Source organism: Bradysia coprophila, unplaced genomic scaffold (assembly GCF_014529535.1).
Source record: "Bradysia coprophila strain Holo2 unplaced genomic scaffold, BU_Bcop_v1 contig_358, whole genome shotgun sequence".
Classification (NCBI taxonomy): domain Eukaryota; kingdom Metazoa; phylum Arthropoda; class Insecta; order Diptera; family Sciaridae; genus Bradysia; species Bradysia coprophila.
Genome location: NW_023503616.1, coordinates 911768 through 929570, shown reverse-complemented (window position 1 = coordinate 929570; position 17803 = coordinate 911768). Strand labels below are relative to the sequence as shown.

General features: G+C 36.9%; 4 protein-coding genes across 5 annotated transcripts; 3 read left to right on the top strand and 1 right to left on the bottom strand.

Moving 5' to 3' along the window:
- Positions 1–651: 651 nt before the first annotated feature.
- Positions 652–3198, top strand: LOC119081674 (guanine nucleotide-binding protein-like 1). Its single transcript, XM_037190759.1, has 5 exons — positions 652–1000; positions 1112–1452; positions 1545–1691; positions 1761–2832; positions 2903–3198. Exons 1-5 carry the CDS (start codon positions 922–924, stop codon positions 3022–3024), a joined length of 1761 nt encoding a protein of 586 aa, XP_037046654.1. The 5' UTR covers positions 652–921; the 3' UTR covers positions 3025–3198.
- Positions 3199–7946: 4748 nt separating this feature from the next.
- LOC119081675 (transcription factor grauzone-like) lies at positions 7947–10248 on the bottom strand. Its single transcript, XM_037190760.1, has 5 exons — positions 10025–10248; positions 9082–9956; positions 8829–9008; positions 8568–8763; positions 7947–8444 (listed from the first exon to the last, which is right to left on the bottom strand). The coding sequence occupies exons 1-5, from the start codon at positions 10148–10150 to the stop codon at positions 8244–8246; spliced, it is 1578 nt and encodes a 525-aa protein (XP_037046655.1). The 5' UTR covers positions 10151–10248; the 3' UTR covers positions 7947–8243.
- A 2148-nt stretch (positions 10249–12396) lies between these two features.
- LOC119081673 lies at positions 12397–14079 on the top strand. 2 transcript variants are annotated; one of them, XM_037190758.1, is made up of 3 exons: positions 12397–12531; positions 12807–13003; positions 13062–14079. In XM_037190758.1, exons 2-3 carry the CDS (start codon positions 12830–12832, stop codon positions 14010–14012), a joined length of 1125 nt encoding a protein of 374 aa, XP_037046653.1. In that variant the 5' UTR covers positions 12397–12531; positions 12807–12829; the 3' UTR covers positions 14013–14079. The 2 variants fall into 2 exon arrangements, with proteins under 2 accessions (XP_037046653.1, XP_037046652.1); XM_037190757.1 differs by lacking the exon at positions 12397–12531 and having other exon boundaries at positions 12731–13003.
- Positions 14080–15494: 1415 nt separating this feature from the next.
- LOC119081585 (platelet-derived growth factor receptor beta-like) lies at positions 15495–17421 on the top strand. Its single transcript, XM_037190620.1, has 4 exons — positions 15495–15593; positions 16288–16739; positions 16806–16923; positions 17059–17421. The coding sequence occupies exons 1-4, from the start codon at positions 15495–15497 to the stop codon at positions 17419–17421; spliced, it is 1032 nt and encodes a 343-aa protein (XP_037046515.1).
- Positions 17422–17803: the final 382 nt, after the last annotated feature.

Sequence of the window (17803 nt, the reverse complement as noted above, 5' to 3'; positions counted from 1 at the left end):
TGCTTCGGGTATACCTGGTGGGTCGATTTTTGAAGATTTTTCAGGCGACTTTCCTTAACACAGACCCACGGTAAAGGATAAATAAAAAAAATTGAGTGCAATTCTCATTCAAACCAGCTATACATGACTGAAAAGTCGAAAATTTTCTTAAACAGGTTAACATACGGCGACGGTCGATAACGACTATAAAAATAATGACAAGCTTTGGGTAATATGGTCCTATATATAGTAAAATTCATGTTAAACAAATTGAAGTACAAGATTTGAAAACAACAAATAAAAAATACTTTGATCGATGGAAGTAATAGACCAGTATGTAAACCGAATTAATTAATAAAATGCTTTAAACTGAAAAAAAACCCGATAATTATACTGGTCATACGCTTGCCGTCTGTAACACGTTAACGAAACGACTTCATTGCTTTTGTTTGAAAGGTTATTTTCCAATTAGAATTTCGATTCCAAAAACCCCGCTACATCGTCGTTACTACTTAGTGAATGAATTTCTTCGGATTTTGTTTCCCCAAATAAACAAACATCAACACAACAGTATTTTCATTCTATCTACAAATAAATGTATTAGTGGTGTAGGAAACTTATAGGTGTATAGCAGATAGCAGACTGTCGACTGTGTGTTAAAACTTGTATCTTTATTAGAGTTGCTAAATGTGATGAAATTCATTTCTTTGGTTCTCCTCATTAATTGCGAAATAGTTTGGTAATAACAACCACCAATACATATAAAGGCCACACTCAGTTAAGTGTCGGTATTAAATAAAAACCAACGAAGAAAAGTTAAATTGGACAGTCTCAACTGAGCTGACAAAGTAAACCCGATTGATTGAATTTTAAACTCAAATAAGTCACTTTATATGTGCGGTGTTATAGTTGGTGTGACAAACAAGTGATTTTTGTTCAAATATGCCTAACAATCGTAGACCAATTGCATACAGTGGGAAAAAGAAGAAAGTTCAACTACTGGCTAAGCGACAGAAGAATGGTGTGTGTTAATATCATATGTTATTGTTTATCATTCATTATATGTTGACACGGATGAACGTCAATAGAATAGAGTGCAATTATAAACATTGTTTCGATTTTGCGTTTATAGATCTAAATGAATCGAACGACAGTGAAACAGACGAGTCAAATAATCGAGTTGATGATTCCAGTGCTGGGCCAAGGAAGAAGGTCAATTTTTTCCTGTCAGCTAAAAAGTCGACAAACACCCAGTCAAACAATGGAAAATATTCGTTGTCGTTTCATAGTGAAACACTTAAAGAGATAAAAGCACAAAAAGAAGCGGCCAAAGAACCTATTCAGGTTCTTTCACCCATTGATCTGGAAACTGGCGATGAATACTTTCGAGGATACGATTTTCCCATCCGACCACCATGGAACCATGGAATGTCGAAAGAGAAAATGAATACAAACGAAATTCGTTATTTTACAGTTGAGTGACGACAACAATTAATTGAAATTATTGTTCATTTTCGAGTTGTTCGTTTCAATTAATAGATTGAATTCCTTTCCTTTTGCTGTAGGAATATGTCAGGAAACTGGAAAGCAGACACACTGACGAGGACAAAGTGATGAGTTTCTGTGAACTAAATCTAGAAATCTGGCGACAACTGTGGCGTGTACTGGAGATATCTGACATTGTGTTAGTTATTGTGGATGCACGGAATCCGGTAAGAAGAAATAGTCATCCGATTCCGAAGATTCAATTGCTCAAGCAGAATTATTGTCTGTAATTGCAGAGCTTAATGTTTCCGCCCTCACTGTTCAAATATGTCAAAAATGAGTTGAAGAAGGACATGATTTTGGTGTTGAACAAAATCGATTTGGTGCCGTCACACATTGTCCTGGCCTGGAAACATTATTTTGAAGAAAAGTATCCGGACATTCGAGTCATATTATTTACAGCATATCCATCATACAATTTACTGCCGGCGCAGGAACACGATGGAGCACAACGTCATCGTCTTCGCATGCTTCGTCGACGAGGAAAAATGCAGATGGCTAAAGAGGGCGCATATCAGATCCAACAAGCTTGCAAATCGATCGTTGGCGATCAAGTCGACATAAATAGCTGGGGGAAGAAAATTATCGAAGAGATGAAGGATACCCCGCGAGATACAGATTTAGAATCATTGCCAAAGTCTGAACAACAAGCACCTCCTCATGATGATAGCGAATTCGATACGAACGATCGAGTTCGATTTCAGAATGGCATATTAACCATTGGTTGTGTGGGCTTTCCAAACGTTGGTAAATCATCTCTTCTGAATGCTCTCAAGGGAAAAAAGGTTGTGAGCGTGAGCCAAACACCAGGTCATACAAAGTATTTCCAAACGATATTTTTAACGAAGAACGTACGATTGTGTGACTGTCCCGGACTAGTATTTCCTTCGTGCGTACCACGGAAATTGCAAGTTCTAATTGGAAGCTACCCCGTAACGCAACTTCGAGAACCGTTGGCATCAGTACAGTACTTGGCTGAACGTGTCGACTTAAAGAAAACGTTGAATGTTGACGTGGATAATCCATGTTCGGCAATCGACATTTGTGATGCTTGGGCTTCGGTACGTGGATTTCTAACGGCCAAAACAGCACGATTCGATACAAATAGAGCAGCAAATCATATTCTGCGCATGGCGATCACAGGTCAAATTGTGTTATCATTGCTACCAGTTGGATTTGTTGCGACTGAACGTGAATGGCAAACACATGCAGGCATTAAAGATATCGAAAGTATCAAAGCTCTTGGAATAACAGAACATTTGCAGGACGTAGATGAAAACTGCGATTCTATTTCCGATTATACAGATGGTAAGTTGTAGACTGAAATTAGTGGCTATTGGTAGCGAAATAATGCGTTTTCCATTTTTGATGTCCATAGACTCAAACCTTGATGAATCGGACAACGAAAATGATGCTCAAGACGATGAAGATACGTTCATTAGGTCCAAGACTAATGCGTTCCATCTACTTGACGACGATGATGAAGAAGAAGATGAATAGGCACTTCAATATCTCTCTATTAGTGTTAAGTTTAAAAAAAAACTAGTCATTTTATTTATTTGTTTATTTATGTTCGGCCGTTTGTGTCTATAGAAAAAAAAAACCAATGACGAGAAGAGGCGCAGGTGATTGTATTGTGATTATAATCTGGTGAAGGATCCGTGATCCGTAATATTCTTTTTTTTTTAATTTTATTTAACGATTGCCATGTGTAACAACCACATATCTCTATCTGTCTCTTTTCATTAGACATTGACTCCGTGCCATTCCTCTTGATAAATACACAAAATATCACTCAAGGATTGCTAACTCACAAACTCCAAGGCATCGACATACAAAACCCTACTCAAAATGCATTTCGTTCATATTTAGAGGATTCAGGATTTAGAGGAACAGCTTTGTCCCTTGTTTTAATGTCAAGATTCAACTGACCCAAATCGAATATCTAATTCTAGATATTGAAGTTCAAATATTATAGTGTTCAAGTGACCTATTTTGTTAATAATATTAACCCAACATGTTCAATCAGTCTTCTTTTGATGACAGCGAAGATGATGAAAACATTTTAAACGCTAGCATCATTAGTTTATCCGAAGCCTATAAAGAAATAACAATTGACGATGTGTTTTGTCAAATGAACTATGAAATTAAAAACATAAGCGATGTGTTGAACGTAAGTTTTAAGTGCGATAAAAAAATGCGAGTCTAAATCAAAATTGAAATGTGCCATCACAGGTTCCAGCAACCACTGCGAGAATCGTTTTAGATCATTACAATTGGCAGTCCAACAGACTCACAGAAAAATTTGTTGCTGCCGTCTCTGAACAGGAACGTGATGCATTTTTTTCGCGATGCAAAAATAATAATTTCAAGGATCAACGATCGTAGGAAACACGCTGACTGCTTACTTTATTTCGATAAGAGAGTAAGTATGGAGATGGACCATTATGAAAAGCAAACGAAACCACTTCGTAAAGTTAGATTCCTCGACGATATATATGATTACACTCCATTACGCACGAATTATTTTCCATATTCTTACCACTGAAAACGACTAGTTTTTTCTCCATTTTTTTCTTTTATGGGGCAACAGTGTCACATATTGTAGAATCCAAAATTAAAGATTTGCCACGCCGCCATGGAACGATTGTGACGCCATCAACTCGTTTGCCATCTGATTTACTTAAATCTGGTGGTTCCAATAGCGCCGGAAATTGTTGAATATGGTGCGCATAGAATTACATGTCCGGACACCAAATGCCCTATTGTAGTAGAGGATGATATTATGAAACGCCTTATATCGGATTCGAATGTCCTTCGAAAATATAATCGATCCATTTGCAGCAATTACGTTAAGGTAACCATCTAGCAACAGCATAGCCTTAACCTCAACTATTTTTGTTTCTTTTCCATTCAGTTCAAGACGAAAATTTGAGCTGGTGCTCTTCGTCGGGATGCAATTATGTGATTGATTATGAGTTGAGTCGTCATCGAGAACGGACGTGTTTGTACTTCGCTTTCTCAAAATGTTTCGTTGTGCAATTAGATTTGTGTTGGCTTCATTTGTTTTTCGGATTGATTATTTCTGATCAATTTGTGAAATAAAACGTTAAATTCACTAAATCAAAATCATTTTACTCGTGAGCAACATTTTTAATGTGAATATTTATGCTATTTGTGTAAGGCTGGCAGAATTTCACTGTTCCCTTTGTTTATAAAACCCTACTCACGTTAAAAACATAGCTAACGCCGACCCGTACGAAACACCTATTCGTATCAAAAGCCTTTAATGTGAAACTCTTTATTTCTCTTACTTCATTTTCTTCTCTGCTGAAAAACTATTCTCCTTTTAAAATCACTTACATTATCCACTCTTTGCCTTGTTATCATATACAACTAAATTGCCGGAGGCAATATAGACAGCCCCGTACGAAGACAAATTTCATAAATTCCTATTTAAACAGCTATATACCGCTATATTTAACTATATTTCACTATAAATAAACATTTCACAGATAAATATATGCTATTATATAGCTCTATATGCCTGTATATAGCTCAATATAGCTGTATATAGGTATATATAGATGTCCGTATATGGAATCCCTGAAACCCCACACACATAACAAATTATTTCCATGTTAACAGAAACTCTCTAAGTATCATTTTTCCAAAGATATTTCTATTTTACTAAAATCCAATATGGCCGCCGGCAGCCATTTTGTTAAGAGACCGGAAATAGTACCGACGCTTTACATTCGTTAATACCTTTCAAACAAAAAAAAATTCATGAAATTCGGTCAAAATTTACTCGAGATATTGTCAAAATACACCACGTTCACTGTACTTCCGAGTAGCCAGATAAGAGCTCACTCCAAGAGACCTAGCTCACGCTCCGGAGAACATAATTTCATTAAAAAAAAATTTCCCTGATTGGTACGGTCAATACCTATCTGATAAAGCTAAAACAGACGAAATATGTTCAAATGTGGCCGACCTACAAGCAACAACTGCTTGCCGCCCTGTGCCTGTTCCACACCAAGGGGTCTAACTCACGAGTCGGTCATCCGATTTCCATAAACTTTTTTTTTGTCGATCGGTATTGTAAATACCTTTTATTTGACGTATCACTTAAAAGTTTAACGTTTAAATGTCCGGAGATATCTTCGAAAAACCGTAAAGCACTTATTGGGCCACAGCTCGGGAGGGGTCGATCCAAAATCACTCATCTTCGAACTTAGCCTGTCTTTTGACATTACCAAACGGGAAAAAAAAGAATTTTCAAAATCGGATGCGTTTTACTCAAGTTATCGTGCAGACAGACAGACGGACAGACGGACATTTTTTTTTCCGCGGATTTGGCATCTCTAGACAACCAAAATAGGTTTCCCCTTACTCAGGGAGTCCAATTCGACGTGTTACAAACGTATGCGTAAACCTATAAGACCCCAGTACTTCGTACGGGTCTAAAAATTTGGTTCAGACCCTTCGGATGAATGTCTATTTCGTTTCATTATCAGACACTAAACAATTCGCTAGAACATCATAATTGACAAAGAATTGTTTCTGAGTCGCGCAACGCAATCGAAAATACATGCGTTTCTATGCGTTACCATGCGTTTCTATGCGCTTTCATGTAAACTTTACATTTTTTGTCAATTATGATGTTGTAGAGAATTGTTTAGTGTCCGATAACGAACGAAATCGACATTCCTCCGAGAGATCTGAATCAATTTTTTTTAACGTGAGTAGGGCTTTATTGAACACGTGCTTCGAGTATCATTGCATTATAATGATTGTTGCTTCTCGAAGTTTATGTTTGATTGTGTTGTTAATTGTTCTAAAGAACGTATCGCCGTAAGGCTCCATGTCGGGACTCTTATTGAGCCCGATTCTAATGTTCCAAGGAACTCTTGCCTTATGGCTCTTGGTTTCGAAAAATTATCTTGTAATGTTCTTTTCAGCTGTAGCGGTTCATTGACATCTTTTTATGCAATTCTAAGTTCTACTGTGTTTTCTAATTAGAAGGAAATTTTTAAGATATTGAAATGCAGAATTATTGTGGCTAGCTAATGATTTCTTTATCGATGCAAACTGTACGCGCATTGTACAGACCTCATTTTGCATTTTTGTTTACATGCATGTGTTTGCGTGAACAATGAACAAAACGTTCGACAACTTGTAGCGGTATATCACTCCGTGTTGTTTCTGTCACTTTCATCATTAATTAGGTTAAAAAATATGTTGACAAAAGCACTATCAGGCTGGAGACTGATAAAATAGGTCACTGCAACCTGAGGACATCCAAAACTAAGCAGTTAGTTTCGGAAGGTCCCATATAACAGCAAATGTCTAACCCAACCCAAAGCCAGTACAATAGGTCCAAACGGAGGTCCCTGTGCGTGCTCTACGCTAGTAGAGCGGCTTATTTTAATATGAAAAAAGAGGATACACTAGCACTTTGTTCAACCTTAGAGGATCTACTTTTTATTTCACCTTGAACATCATATCTGGCGATTCTCCACCTTTTGTCTTCGTCTGCTTGTTATAACTTGAAAATAACCGAAAATGAATAAATAAACTTCACATCGACAAGAGCAACCAACAAAGTTTGACATATCAACAAACATTTTATGTCGATCTTCATTTCACGAATAATTTCTTCAATGCTTTAAACATGGACTTCTGAATCACTGCGAAGCTGTACCATGACAAAAGTATTATAGAATTTAGTGAAATTTCTCAGAATATTTTTGTCCAGTCTAACCTAAGAGGTAAAAATTGTCTGGTAAAATACTTCACAAGATCACTTGGATCAAATGATGGAAATTGTTTCCTGTGAAATACATTTTCTCTCTTGCACGCTCCCTATACATATGCATTTCCAACCTTCAATTGAGGAAAACAGAAAACTTGCTTTATATTTCGTAGTTTTTTTGTTGGCAATGCACGTGCTGGATATTCAATTTAAAAAAGTGCACAACTATTCTCTTCATAAAATTTATTTTTTCCGTAATTGAGAAGTTCTTGATGCACAGTTCTAGCATTTAGTTGGAATTAAGTAAGGGCATTCCGAAAAGTTATTTTTAGTCGGCGTAAAACATTTCTCTAAACAAAAAATTGTTCTACGTTATGCCAGTAAAATGCACCCATTTTTTTATAAGTTCATCTAAATGTTAAAACGTACATAATATGGGCCCCCCCATATATAAAAAAAAATCTTTGAAATGGCGGACCTACATTTTCAATTTTACATTGTTTTAAGATACTCTGTTCTTATAAAATGTGGCTAAACATAGTTGTAGCTACAGAGCAGGTCAAACAATTTTTTTCTTATCACGGGCTAAAATTGTCTCAGTCAAGTTTTCGGCAGCTGACAAATGCGGTGCAGTGCGGTGTAATTTTTATGCCAAATGAATTTCATAAAATAGTCTACACATTTTACAGACATACTGTAGAACAAATTTCAGATAAGAATATCGTTCTGCGTCGAAAAGGTCCAATTGCCCCAACTCTATTGACTTTTAGCAATTGGAATAGGTACAATGTTTTTGCGATGGATACAAAAAAGAATAAATTTTCTACTTTCCCCTACCTTAATAGCGTAATAACACCATCGATCGAAGGATTAGTGAAGGTGCAGAATATTCTATTAGTAACATTTTCGAGCATGCACACGTTAGTGACCGAGACGAACTACCAATCGACAGCAGTACTTCTTAAGCATTTTCCGTTTTATCGTCGTTTTCATTCGATGCAGTCTTGTGGAAGTTCCGTTTTGTCGCTGCGTCCCGATCCCGCATATACTCAGCGTAATGTTTCCGTCGGCGATGTGCAAAATAGTTTGCATTCGCTTTGAATTTCTGGTCACAATATGGACAATTATACAAGCTCTCACCGGTGTGGCAGGCAACATGTTCCTGAGAATGAAACGGAAAGTTGTCTTCAATTATTCGACTTCTTAAATTTCAAAATTAACAACACTCAACCCACTGCAATTAACAAAAAGTGCAGCTGGAAGAAAATGCTTCAATTTCTTGTACCTTCAACTGCGTCGAATTCTTAAATGCCTTATCGCACTGTACGCACTGATGACGTCTGCCACCATGAACACCTCGCATATGTTTGGGCAATGCAAATTTATTTTTCACCAATTTATCACAAATGGTACATTTGACAGGTTGATAGGCTTCATCATGCATCGATTGCATATGTCGCTTGAGGCAGGGCTGCGTCAACCTATGACCGAACCGTTTACATTACAAACTCTTTTAATTCCTGAACGAAAAAAAAAATCCACTCACCAAGCACCACAAATGTTGCATTGTAGTTTCGCATGTGGTGTTGTCGAATGTTGATTCAAGATATGCCGTTTAAGAGCACCTTTAGTTCTGCATCGTCGAGCACATATTTCGCACACGTGATCAGGCTTTGTGCTATGCATGAGGCGGTGATGCGACTTTAGCTTTATCTCCGACCGATAACTGAAAGAGTGAACCCAATTGGTAAATACAAATCAAATCAATGGAGAGCGACAGAAGAAAACCGCTATCTGACCTCTTGCCGCATACATCACAAGGAAACGGTTCGCCAGTTTCTGAATGTTGGTTGAGGACATGTTTCTTCAACGCTCCTGCTGTCACAAAGCTGCTGGGACACGAACTACATTTGTTGATGCGTGCATCTTTTGGAGCATGAGCATTATCCATATGTGATTTGAGGGCAAATTTATTCGAACAAACTCTATCGCACTGATCGCACTGGTGTGCCTTCGGATTGATGTGACGAAGGACGTGTTCCATAATCAGATAACGCGTCGGGAACTTATTGCCGCAGCACACCAGATAACCACTTGTGTTGTGTTCTTCACGATAGTGGCTTCTGACTTCCATCCAAGTATTGAATGGGGTTACATCTTCGCAGATGTTGCAGGTCATGGAAAAAATTTCACGGATCTGAGCGTCCTGTTTTTCTATTTTCGCCGTACGCTTTCTGCGGGATGATGTTGACCGTAGTTTTGTTTTTGACTTGGTGACTTCTTCAGCGTCATTGGCACCTGAAAGTTCGTAGTCGTCGTCATCGTCGTTGTCCTCATCATCGGTTGAAAGTCGCGAATCTGCGATATTGTCATCGTTGTCGTCCGAACAACTACTCTCATGTTTGCTCTCGATCGTTGGCGGTGGTGGTTCGGAGGATGTTTCTTCAAATTTGACTGAATTCAAATCCAAAACTAGAACTGTACTGGTGGTGTCTTCCAGTTCTGTTTTTATTACATCATCATCACCAGCAACTACAGGAAACCCGTCATTCGATCGTCGGTAGTGTTTTTGCTCATTAACAAGCAATACCCGCTCATAGAATTGATGAAATGTTTCGGTATGGATCCAGCATGATTGGCATAGCCACTCGGGCATGTCATCATCTTTATGGGGCTGACGGAGGGAGTTGCAAGTAAGTTAATAACGCCACTGCGCGTATAATGAACTTTTCGTGCTCTTACCTGGAACCAAAAATGTTTCGACAAAATCGATGCAATTGTAGAATCTTGAAATGTCTGCCAAATATTCACCGAATCGACGCTATTTTGTAAACATAATCGACAAATTTGCGATGGTTTTGCATCCATTTTCGTTCAGAACAGAAAGTGTTTGTAAACAAAAAATAATTTTGTTCTCGGTTGACGTGACTTCAATCTTAGACATTTCAGAGTTCACATATGCATGACAATTTGAGTCAGTGCTGCAGCAGAAGTGTCAGTTCATTCTTTTTCTGTGATCACTGCGGAAACACCCGTTGATATTTTCTCGACAAGTGCATAAAGGAGATTAAACAAGCCAGTCAAACAATGTAATATCGTCACCGATTTTCATAAATTTGATTTTAATCACGAGTAATAACATTCCCGAGTTCGTAGACGGATAATTTTAGACGAATTAGTTTATTCCTAAAAAAGTTTTTGACTGGTTTTTTGATGACATGACAACTTGAGTAAATATGAAACAATTTTAGAAACTACTTTGGCTTAATTCGAAGAATAAAATTTCTAAGGTCGAGTTCGTAGATGGGCATTTCCACCTAATGCCTAATGACCAGGAAGTTATTCCTAATATAATATTTACAATCTTAATTGCTACCAAACAAGGTATTCATACTTGCTGAAGAAACTTAGATTTCGTCGAACTATGGTAAACGTTGCCTGCTTTATTCTGGTCCGACGCTATTTAATGGCCTTCCGCCAACGATCAGAAATTCACTTACCCTCAATCAATTTTGTCGTTCATTGAAAGCGTATTTACTGACGCGACTCGATTTTAATTAAATTAAATCAGCTGTAAACGAAAATCACGATCGAATAAGAGCAAATATCACTTCTATCTGTTTAAGAATTTAATATGAAGATTTAAGTTACAACCATCACCTCATGGTACTTTTCGCCTTGCTAGCTGTCCTTGTTGTCTAGATTTATATCAACTTTATTAATCTGATTTTATGTTAAACTGTTGTAGCTCCTTAGAATTGTAACGCATACTGGAGCTACGCTGTGTGTTTAATTTAAGAAGTTTTTTTGGAAATAAATGAAATTGAAATATTTACCTGGTTTTTGATGGCATGATAATTGTTGTGTCTCTGAACAAAAAAATTGAAAATATTGGTTTTATTCGACGAGGAATACATTTTTGGGTTCAAGATGGACAATGTCGGACTAATGATCGGATGGGTTGTTCCCAAAAGAATGGTTGCCTTTTATCCGCTTTTAACTTGATGGGATAATGAGTTAGGTATGTCTCATCTTCTAAATTTTTGTTTCATTGAAGAATCAAATTCATGAGATCTGGTTCATAGATAAACAATGGGAGTTATGTCAAAGGAGTGTGTCCCTAAATTTTTCATGATCCTTAACTGAAGTAATTCGACCTGATTTTTAAAAATTTTGACACAATTCAAGTTTATGTTTTACAAGAGAGTGAAAAATGCCGAGAAAGTCTTCGATTTTATTGTTCCTAGTTAAGTCGTTTTAAAATGTCGCAGCACGGTTGGGCGTATTTAATTAAGAGTATTGAGTTTTGATAACTTCATCAGTCAAGGGAATTGATCCACCCACTGCATACCTAACCTCGGACTCTCCCAAATGCTCGAGCACTTTGACATTAAAATTAAATTATTAAATTTCTAGCATAGTATATTTCAAGGTCATTATTGAATTTTAATTAAATTAATTACAAGAAGCGATAGAGGAACTTTTACACACAAAATTGTGATCTGAAGACTATCTACAATATAAAGTCCAAAGTTTGTTTGTTTGTCTCTCTATAGGAGCCCAAACCGAAAGTCCTAAGGACTTCTAACTTGATATATCGACTAATGAGAAAAGTTAGCTCGAAGCAGTGAAAAAAATTCAAATTCACGCGTTATTTGACGCGTGAAATTTTTGAGTTGTTTACGTCGTAGGCAGATACGTTACTTAAACAGGGAAACCTTTTTCTACGCGTAAAATGTTTTGACGGATGAAAACATTTTTTTTGGCACCTGAAAATATGTTTTGAAGAAAATTTATTTTTGACGCGTGAAAATGTTCTTTGAAAGAAAATTTTTAACTTGTGAAATAAAAAAGCGTGAAAACATTTAAATATTTTGTGATTAAAGCAATCCCGGGCAAGGCCGGGTCTTTACTAGTCTACTATAAATTAAGAAAATTATAAGAAAAAAGTCAATAGAAGCAACTAACGTTTTTCTCTCTCACTTTTTCACCCTGTATAAAGGGACTACTGTGAGTAGAATCCATGCAGGCGGGATTTTACCTGACAGTTATCCATTGTAAAAGCATTACAAAACTTCGTTTGAAGAAGTAGTCAAATGTCTCGTTACATCTCGTTTTCGAGTTAAAGACACAGTTAAAGCAACTTAAGAGTGCATTTCAGTTTGATAATCGTGTTAATTTAAGTGTAGTAGGCGAGGACTACTGGTACGAAGTTTATCTTTCTGCTTTTCAAATATAGATCACTAAAATGACCGCTGGCGTGACGATCGACGGTTCAGTTTTGTGTGCAAACTAATGACAACCAACTTTGCTTCTAAGGGAATTCCCCGTATTTAGTTCATTTACATTCATTTCAAAGAATTGGACGCACTCACTTATTCATTACTATGTGAAATTGTGAAGTTGGTTTCAATTAGTTTGCACACTTTTCCCCACCATTCCTCACCTTTCCGTCATCAGTTTCACCAAACGAAGAGATCTATAATCAAGTTTTCACGTCAGTACTGGATTTCATGTTTATTTTGTTGTCCATAGTGTAATCAATATATGGATCTTAAAGGCAGTGGCGACATGTCGGAGAGAATTGGGAAACTACAAAGTCTGGACGGATTTAATTTTGGCTTTAGCGATGCGAACGATCCGAATGAAAATTTAAAGGTGGAGACTTTGGTTAGAGTGGGAAGTCAGATCAAGGAAATCTCCATTTGGGCTCACCGACTTGTGAGTTGCTGAGGCGACAGATTAGTGATTAAGATTCCCTAAATTTGTCTCATCGTAGGTTAAAAAGGCGGATAAAAATTTGAAAGCTGCAGGATTACTGTGTTTGCTTGGAAAAACTAGCATCGATAAATCTGAAGGTGATGATCACAGTTATGAACTTCATGTGATGATTCCAAGTGTGGGTTTGGTACATAATCCTAAGATGAGACGGGTCTTGCATGCTTGTACTGGACTTGAAAGACTGATCCTCGATCGAGTTTCGAATTTAACGATTTTGTTAAGCCATAATTATCCAAAATTGAAGGAAATCGAAGCGTATGTAATGGAAGATGAATACATTTTTCAACTTGCGCAACATTACCCAACAGTACAGTCGGTTCAATTGTCGTTTGGATGTGGTTCGTGCTGTTCCGTTAAGCGATTCGCTGCTCTTAAAAATGTTACCGACATTCGTCTCGGTTGCGATTCTGATCACAATCGAGATTTATTTCGCTTAATACGTGAAGTGCCTAAGGTCACATTTATTGACGTGACGCTGTCCAATCACGTTCAAGTCAATCTGCTGGCGAATTTGGACTTCTTTCCAAACCTGAAGAAGGTGTCGGTTCACTTTACAACTGACTTTGGTTATGGCGAAACGTTCAAGAATTTCTTAGTTACTCGTGGCAATATGTTGGAGTTGCTAATGATTGACACACACGATTTTGTGGACGTTCCAAAGGTAATACTGGAGAATACAAACGGAATAAGTCAATTATCCTGTCGATTCCACATAAAAACACATGCTAACATAACCAAAGATCAGTTCGAAAGCATCTTTAAAATTCCAGTTCGTAATGAGAAAACGATAACTTTCAAGGTCTCGAATAACAAAGAGCAGAAACGGATCGAGACGTTGGTCGAGAAATTTCAGCCCAAGTCAGTGTCGTACAAGATGAAGGTCTATGTAGTTACAACCGACGATTTTCATGTCCTACCCATTGACGAATTGCATATTAATAATGATTGATTCTTAGATTTAATGTTTTATGTACGTGAAAGAGAGAAGAAAATATAATTGGAGTTTCTGGAAACATACTTACACTTTCTTAACCATGATTGTTCGTCCAGCCGTTATTTGTTTTATTAATGCCGTTTCTAGTCACGTCAAGTTATAATGACTGAAATCATCGCAATTGGAATTCATTTCTGTTAACATCAGTACTCAAAAGGTTAAAAGTCTCACTGAGTTTTATGACCGTTTCAATCGTGGACATCAAATTTTCTTACAATTTGCAAATCATATTAGATTACATTGGATGCGCTTTAAAATTCACGAGGGCTTAAGCTACGAGGTTTGGATAGTGTTATTTTCACGAGTTTGCATATCCGAGCCGAAGACGAGATTTTTGATAATTTTTGGCAATTTGATAAACTTCGTATGGAGAAGTTACTTACAATTTTCAGTTTTTCCTTATAATTATAGCTGAAAAACGCAATATCCCTATTAATTTAAACTTGGTGCTGTTCATTGGAGCAGACTGGTATTAAGTTAAAAACTATCGTAATTTAGAAGTGCTGTACGTTGTAACAAGTTGAGCCGAGGATGCTTCTCTTTACCCAGTTCAATAGAATAAAACGAATCACCCTAGATCCAAGATCGAAAGTATTAATGTACTACTTCCACATCGAATGATTTATTTTTGTGTATAAGGCACACATTCGCTAATTGCAACTTTTTGTGTGTGAACCTGTAACTGGGTCTCACGATTCCATCATTTGATGTATAATAGACTATGGATCACCCCAGTGCATGAGAGTAAGTTCTAACACTGATGTCATGGCATCTTTTGTTGTGTTTCTATTTTTGTTTTCACAAACAATTCAAATATTCCCCAGCAATGCATGTGTGTGGCAGGGGCAATAAAACCTGTAGCCAATTGAATATTCGCTGACCAGCAATCCAACTTAGATAAAAAATATTAATAATGCGCATAATATCTCTGTTTTAAATTTTGTCCCACTTATCTTTGCCGATTCATTTTACAGCAGGGTCGTAACTAGGGTATGCAATGCTATGCATATAATCACGGTAAGCTCTTTCGAAGTTCTACGAACGTTCATAAACGATTTATAGGTTCTTCTATTTTGTTCTTTAAGACGTAACTGACTGATTTTTACCTAGTGATATCTGCTTACTAATTGTAGTCAAACATTCGAAAGAAAATGAATAGACAAAAACTTTTGTACCTTTAGCAGAGGAATTGAAAGCCATTGGATTAAAGTTTCTGCGACTCCAACATAAAGCCAGCTAACCCTCGCACCCATGCAGTTATGGCACTGTTTAAAAAAAGAAGATTAGATTACTGATCATATGCAATGAAAGGAATTTTCGTACAGATTCGTAGTATTGAATTTTGAATTTGATTACAAAAGAAATTTTGGTAAGAAATTATTTTCTGGTGAGAAGACAGTGGAATTTCAACAGTGCTTCATATCTTCGCAAGTTAACATGGAAGTGGTAGAACTTCGAGCTGGGACATATTTGCCGAAAAATTCATTTGATTTTTCGGACAAAACGCAGATCGAGACTGTAGCTGTAATCGAAGCTGTAAGGTCAGTCTGTTTATTATAACGTCCCAGAATTAGGAATTCGCTTTTTTTTAGGGTATACACTTTTTGTTGATGTCAATTTTGACTATTGAAATTTCCTCCGTATATGGAACTGATTGCCGACAAAAAACGAAATACCTTGTGATGTGGACGTATTTTTACCTTAACCATATTGGTTGTATTATGGGTTCAATATTCCTTCACAATTCTCTTTCAAAAGTAAGTTCGTAATGTTTAAGTTTGCACCTTTATATTAAGAAATGTTGCAGATGAACATGTGTCGCATACAAATGTATTTCAAATACGGTGTGATATTTTTCATTATTTGGTTACTCGCCATGGTAGGGCAATTGGTTGCTATAGAAGCTCCACACTCTCTCGTTTCAGCAATATTAATGGCGTTAGCTGTGTACAAATTTTTGTCCTTTCTAATTGTTTATAATTTTATAGATCGCCGGAGGAAGTGTTTGACGTCACATTGTAAGTTCATTCAAGGTGCTTTGGTTCATGTCTAATATTACGTTAACAAAATGTGTGAAATCTTCTCACCTAATTTAGCTAAATTGAGTGATACTGACATTCAGACTTTCGAAAATGGAAACGAGAACCAGCAATCTAATCATTTGGATTTTGATAAGCTTCCGTACAACAAAGCTTACGAAATTCTATTCAGAAATCTTTCGCTGGAATAGAATCTATTAGGCAAAGGTAGATTTGGTCAAGTATTCAAGGGGACACTCAAGACTGCATCGGCTGAAGGGTCTTTAACGGTAGCTGTAAAAACAATGAACTCAAATGCAGATAGCTGTTATTTCCGTTCTCTTTTGGCCGAGCTTAAAATGTTGTCTCGTGTTGGACGACATGAGCACATTGTAAACCTTATTGGAGCATGTACTGGTGAACTCAAGCTTGGTAAACTTTACATTGTTGTGGAATTTTGTGCGCATGGAAGCATCGATAATTACATTAAGGCCAGAAAAGGATTGTTTCAAAATATGATTGTTGGTGACCAAATTATCGTTACCAACCCAGTTTGTCACGAACATTACCAAAATTTTTACGAATCTTTGACGACGTTGGATATTTTGAAATGGGCGTGCCAGACATCTTCCGGAATGGATTATTTAGCAAACAAAAAAATTATGTAAATACTAGGCATTACAAAGCCTCTTGTTTCGCTCCATATTCACTATAATATCTTATTCAATAGACACGGGGACATTGCAGCTAGAAACATTTTGCTCACTGAGAGTATGTGCATCAAAATTGCTGATTTCGGTTTTAGCAGATACTTATACAATGACCTTAATTACATCAAAAAGCAGGAGGTATTTTTCAAATTATTTTTTTTTTAGTTACGGGGGGTTGCTCATAAAAAAAATATCTAGCTCTGAAGTTGGAAGGGGGTTGCATCAGCATTGTGTGACAATCGAAAAATTAAGTAGAAAATCTGAAAATTATAGGATCCATTACCGTGGCGCTGGATGGCCCCTGAAAGCCTATGCTCGAGAGAGTTCTCATCAAAAACAGATGTTTGGTCGTATGCAGTCACTCTCTGGGAATTTTTCACCTTATGCGAAATGCCTTTCCGAGAATTCAATTGGTCGGTCGAATTTGTCGATTTGATAAAAAGTGGACATCGACTACGAAGACCGGTTCTTTGTACATCTGGAATCTACGAACTGATGTGCTCATGCTGGCAAGTTGATCCGAAGTGCAGACCACAATTTCGTGACATTTGCGAATATTTCTCGCAAATTATTAATGCTGCTAAGCCTGAGTCTCCTTATGATTATATGGCTCACAACACGTTATACTACGTGTGACAGGGAGCTGTTAATTTACACTGTATTTAGAGTTAAAATAGATATATAGAATTTTGAAATAAACTAATTCTCGGCAGGGTAAAGATGCTAGTCTGTGGGTTTTGAATATTTCCAGCAAGGTTTCATTAATCATTACAAACTTTGATCTACATCAGTAATCCCGCGTGAAAGAGTATTTGTTTTCATAAACACAGATCACACAGAATTGTATTTCATCACTTCCTTATTTAGATTTATACATGCGTCAGACGTCTGAAAGTATTAGGGTAAATTATTATCGTTCCACTCGAAATTTTAGCCGATAATACCAATTCAACCATTCCAATATTTTTTTCCTCGCTTATCTCCTGTTGAACTGATAGTGAACTATGGAATTCCCATA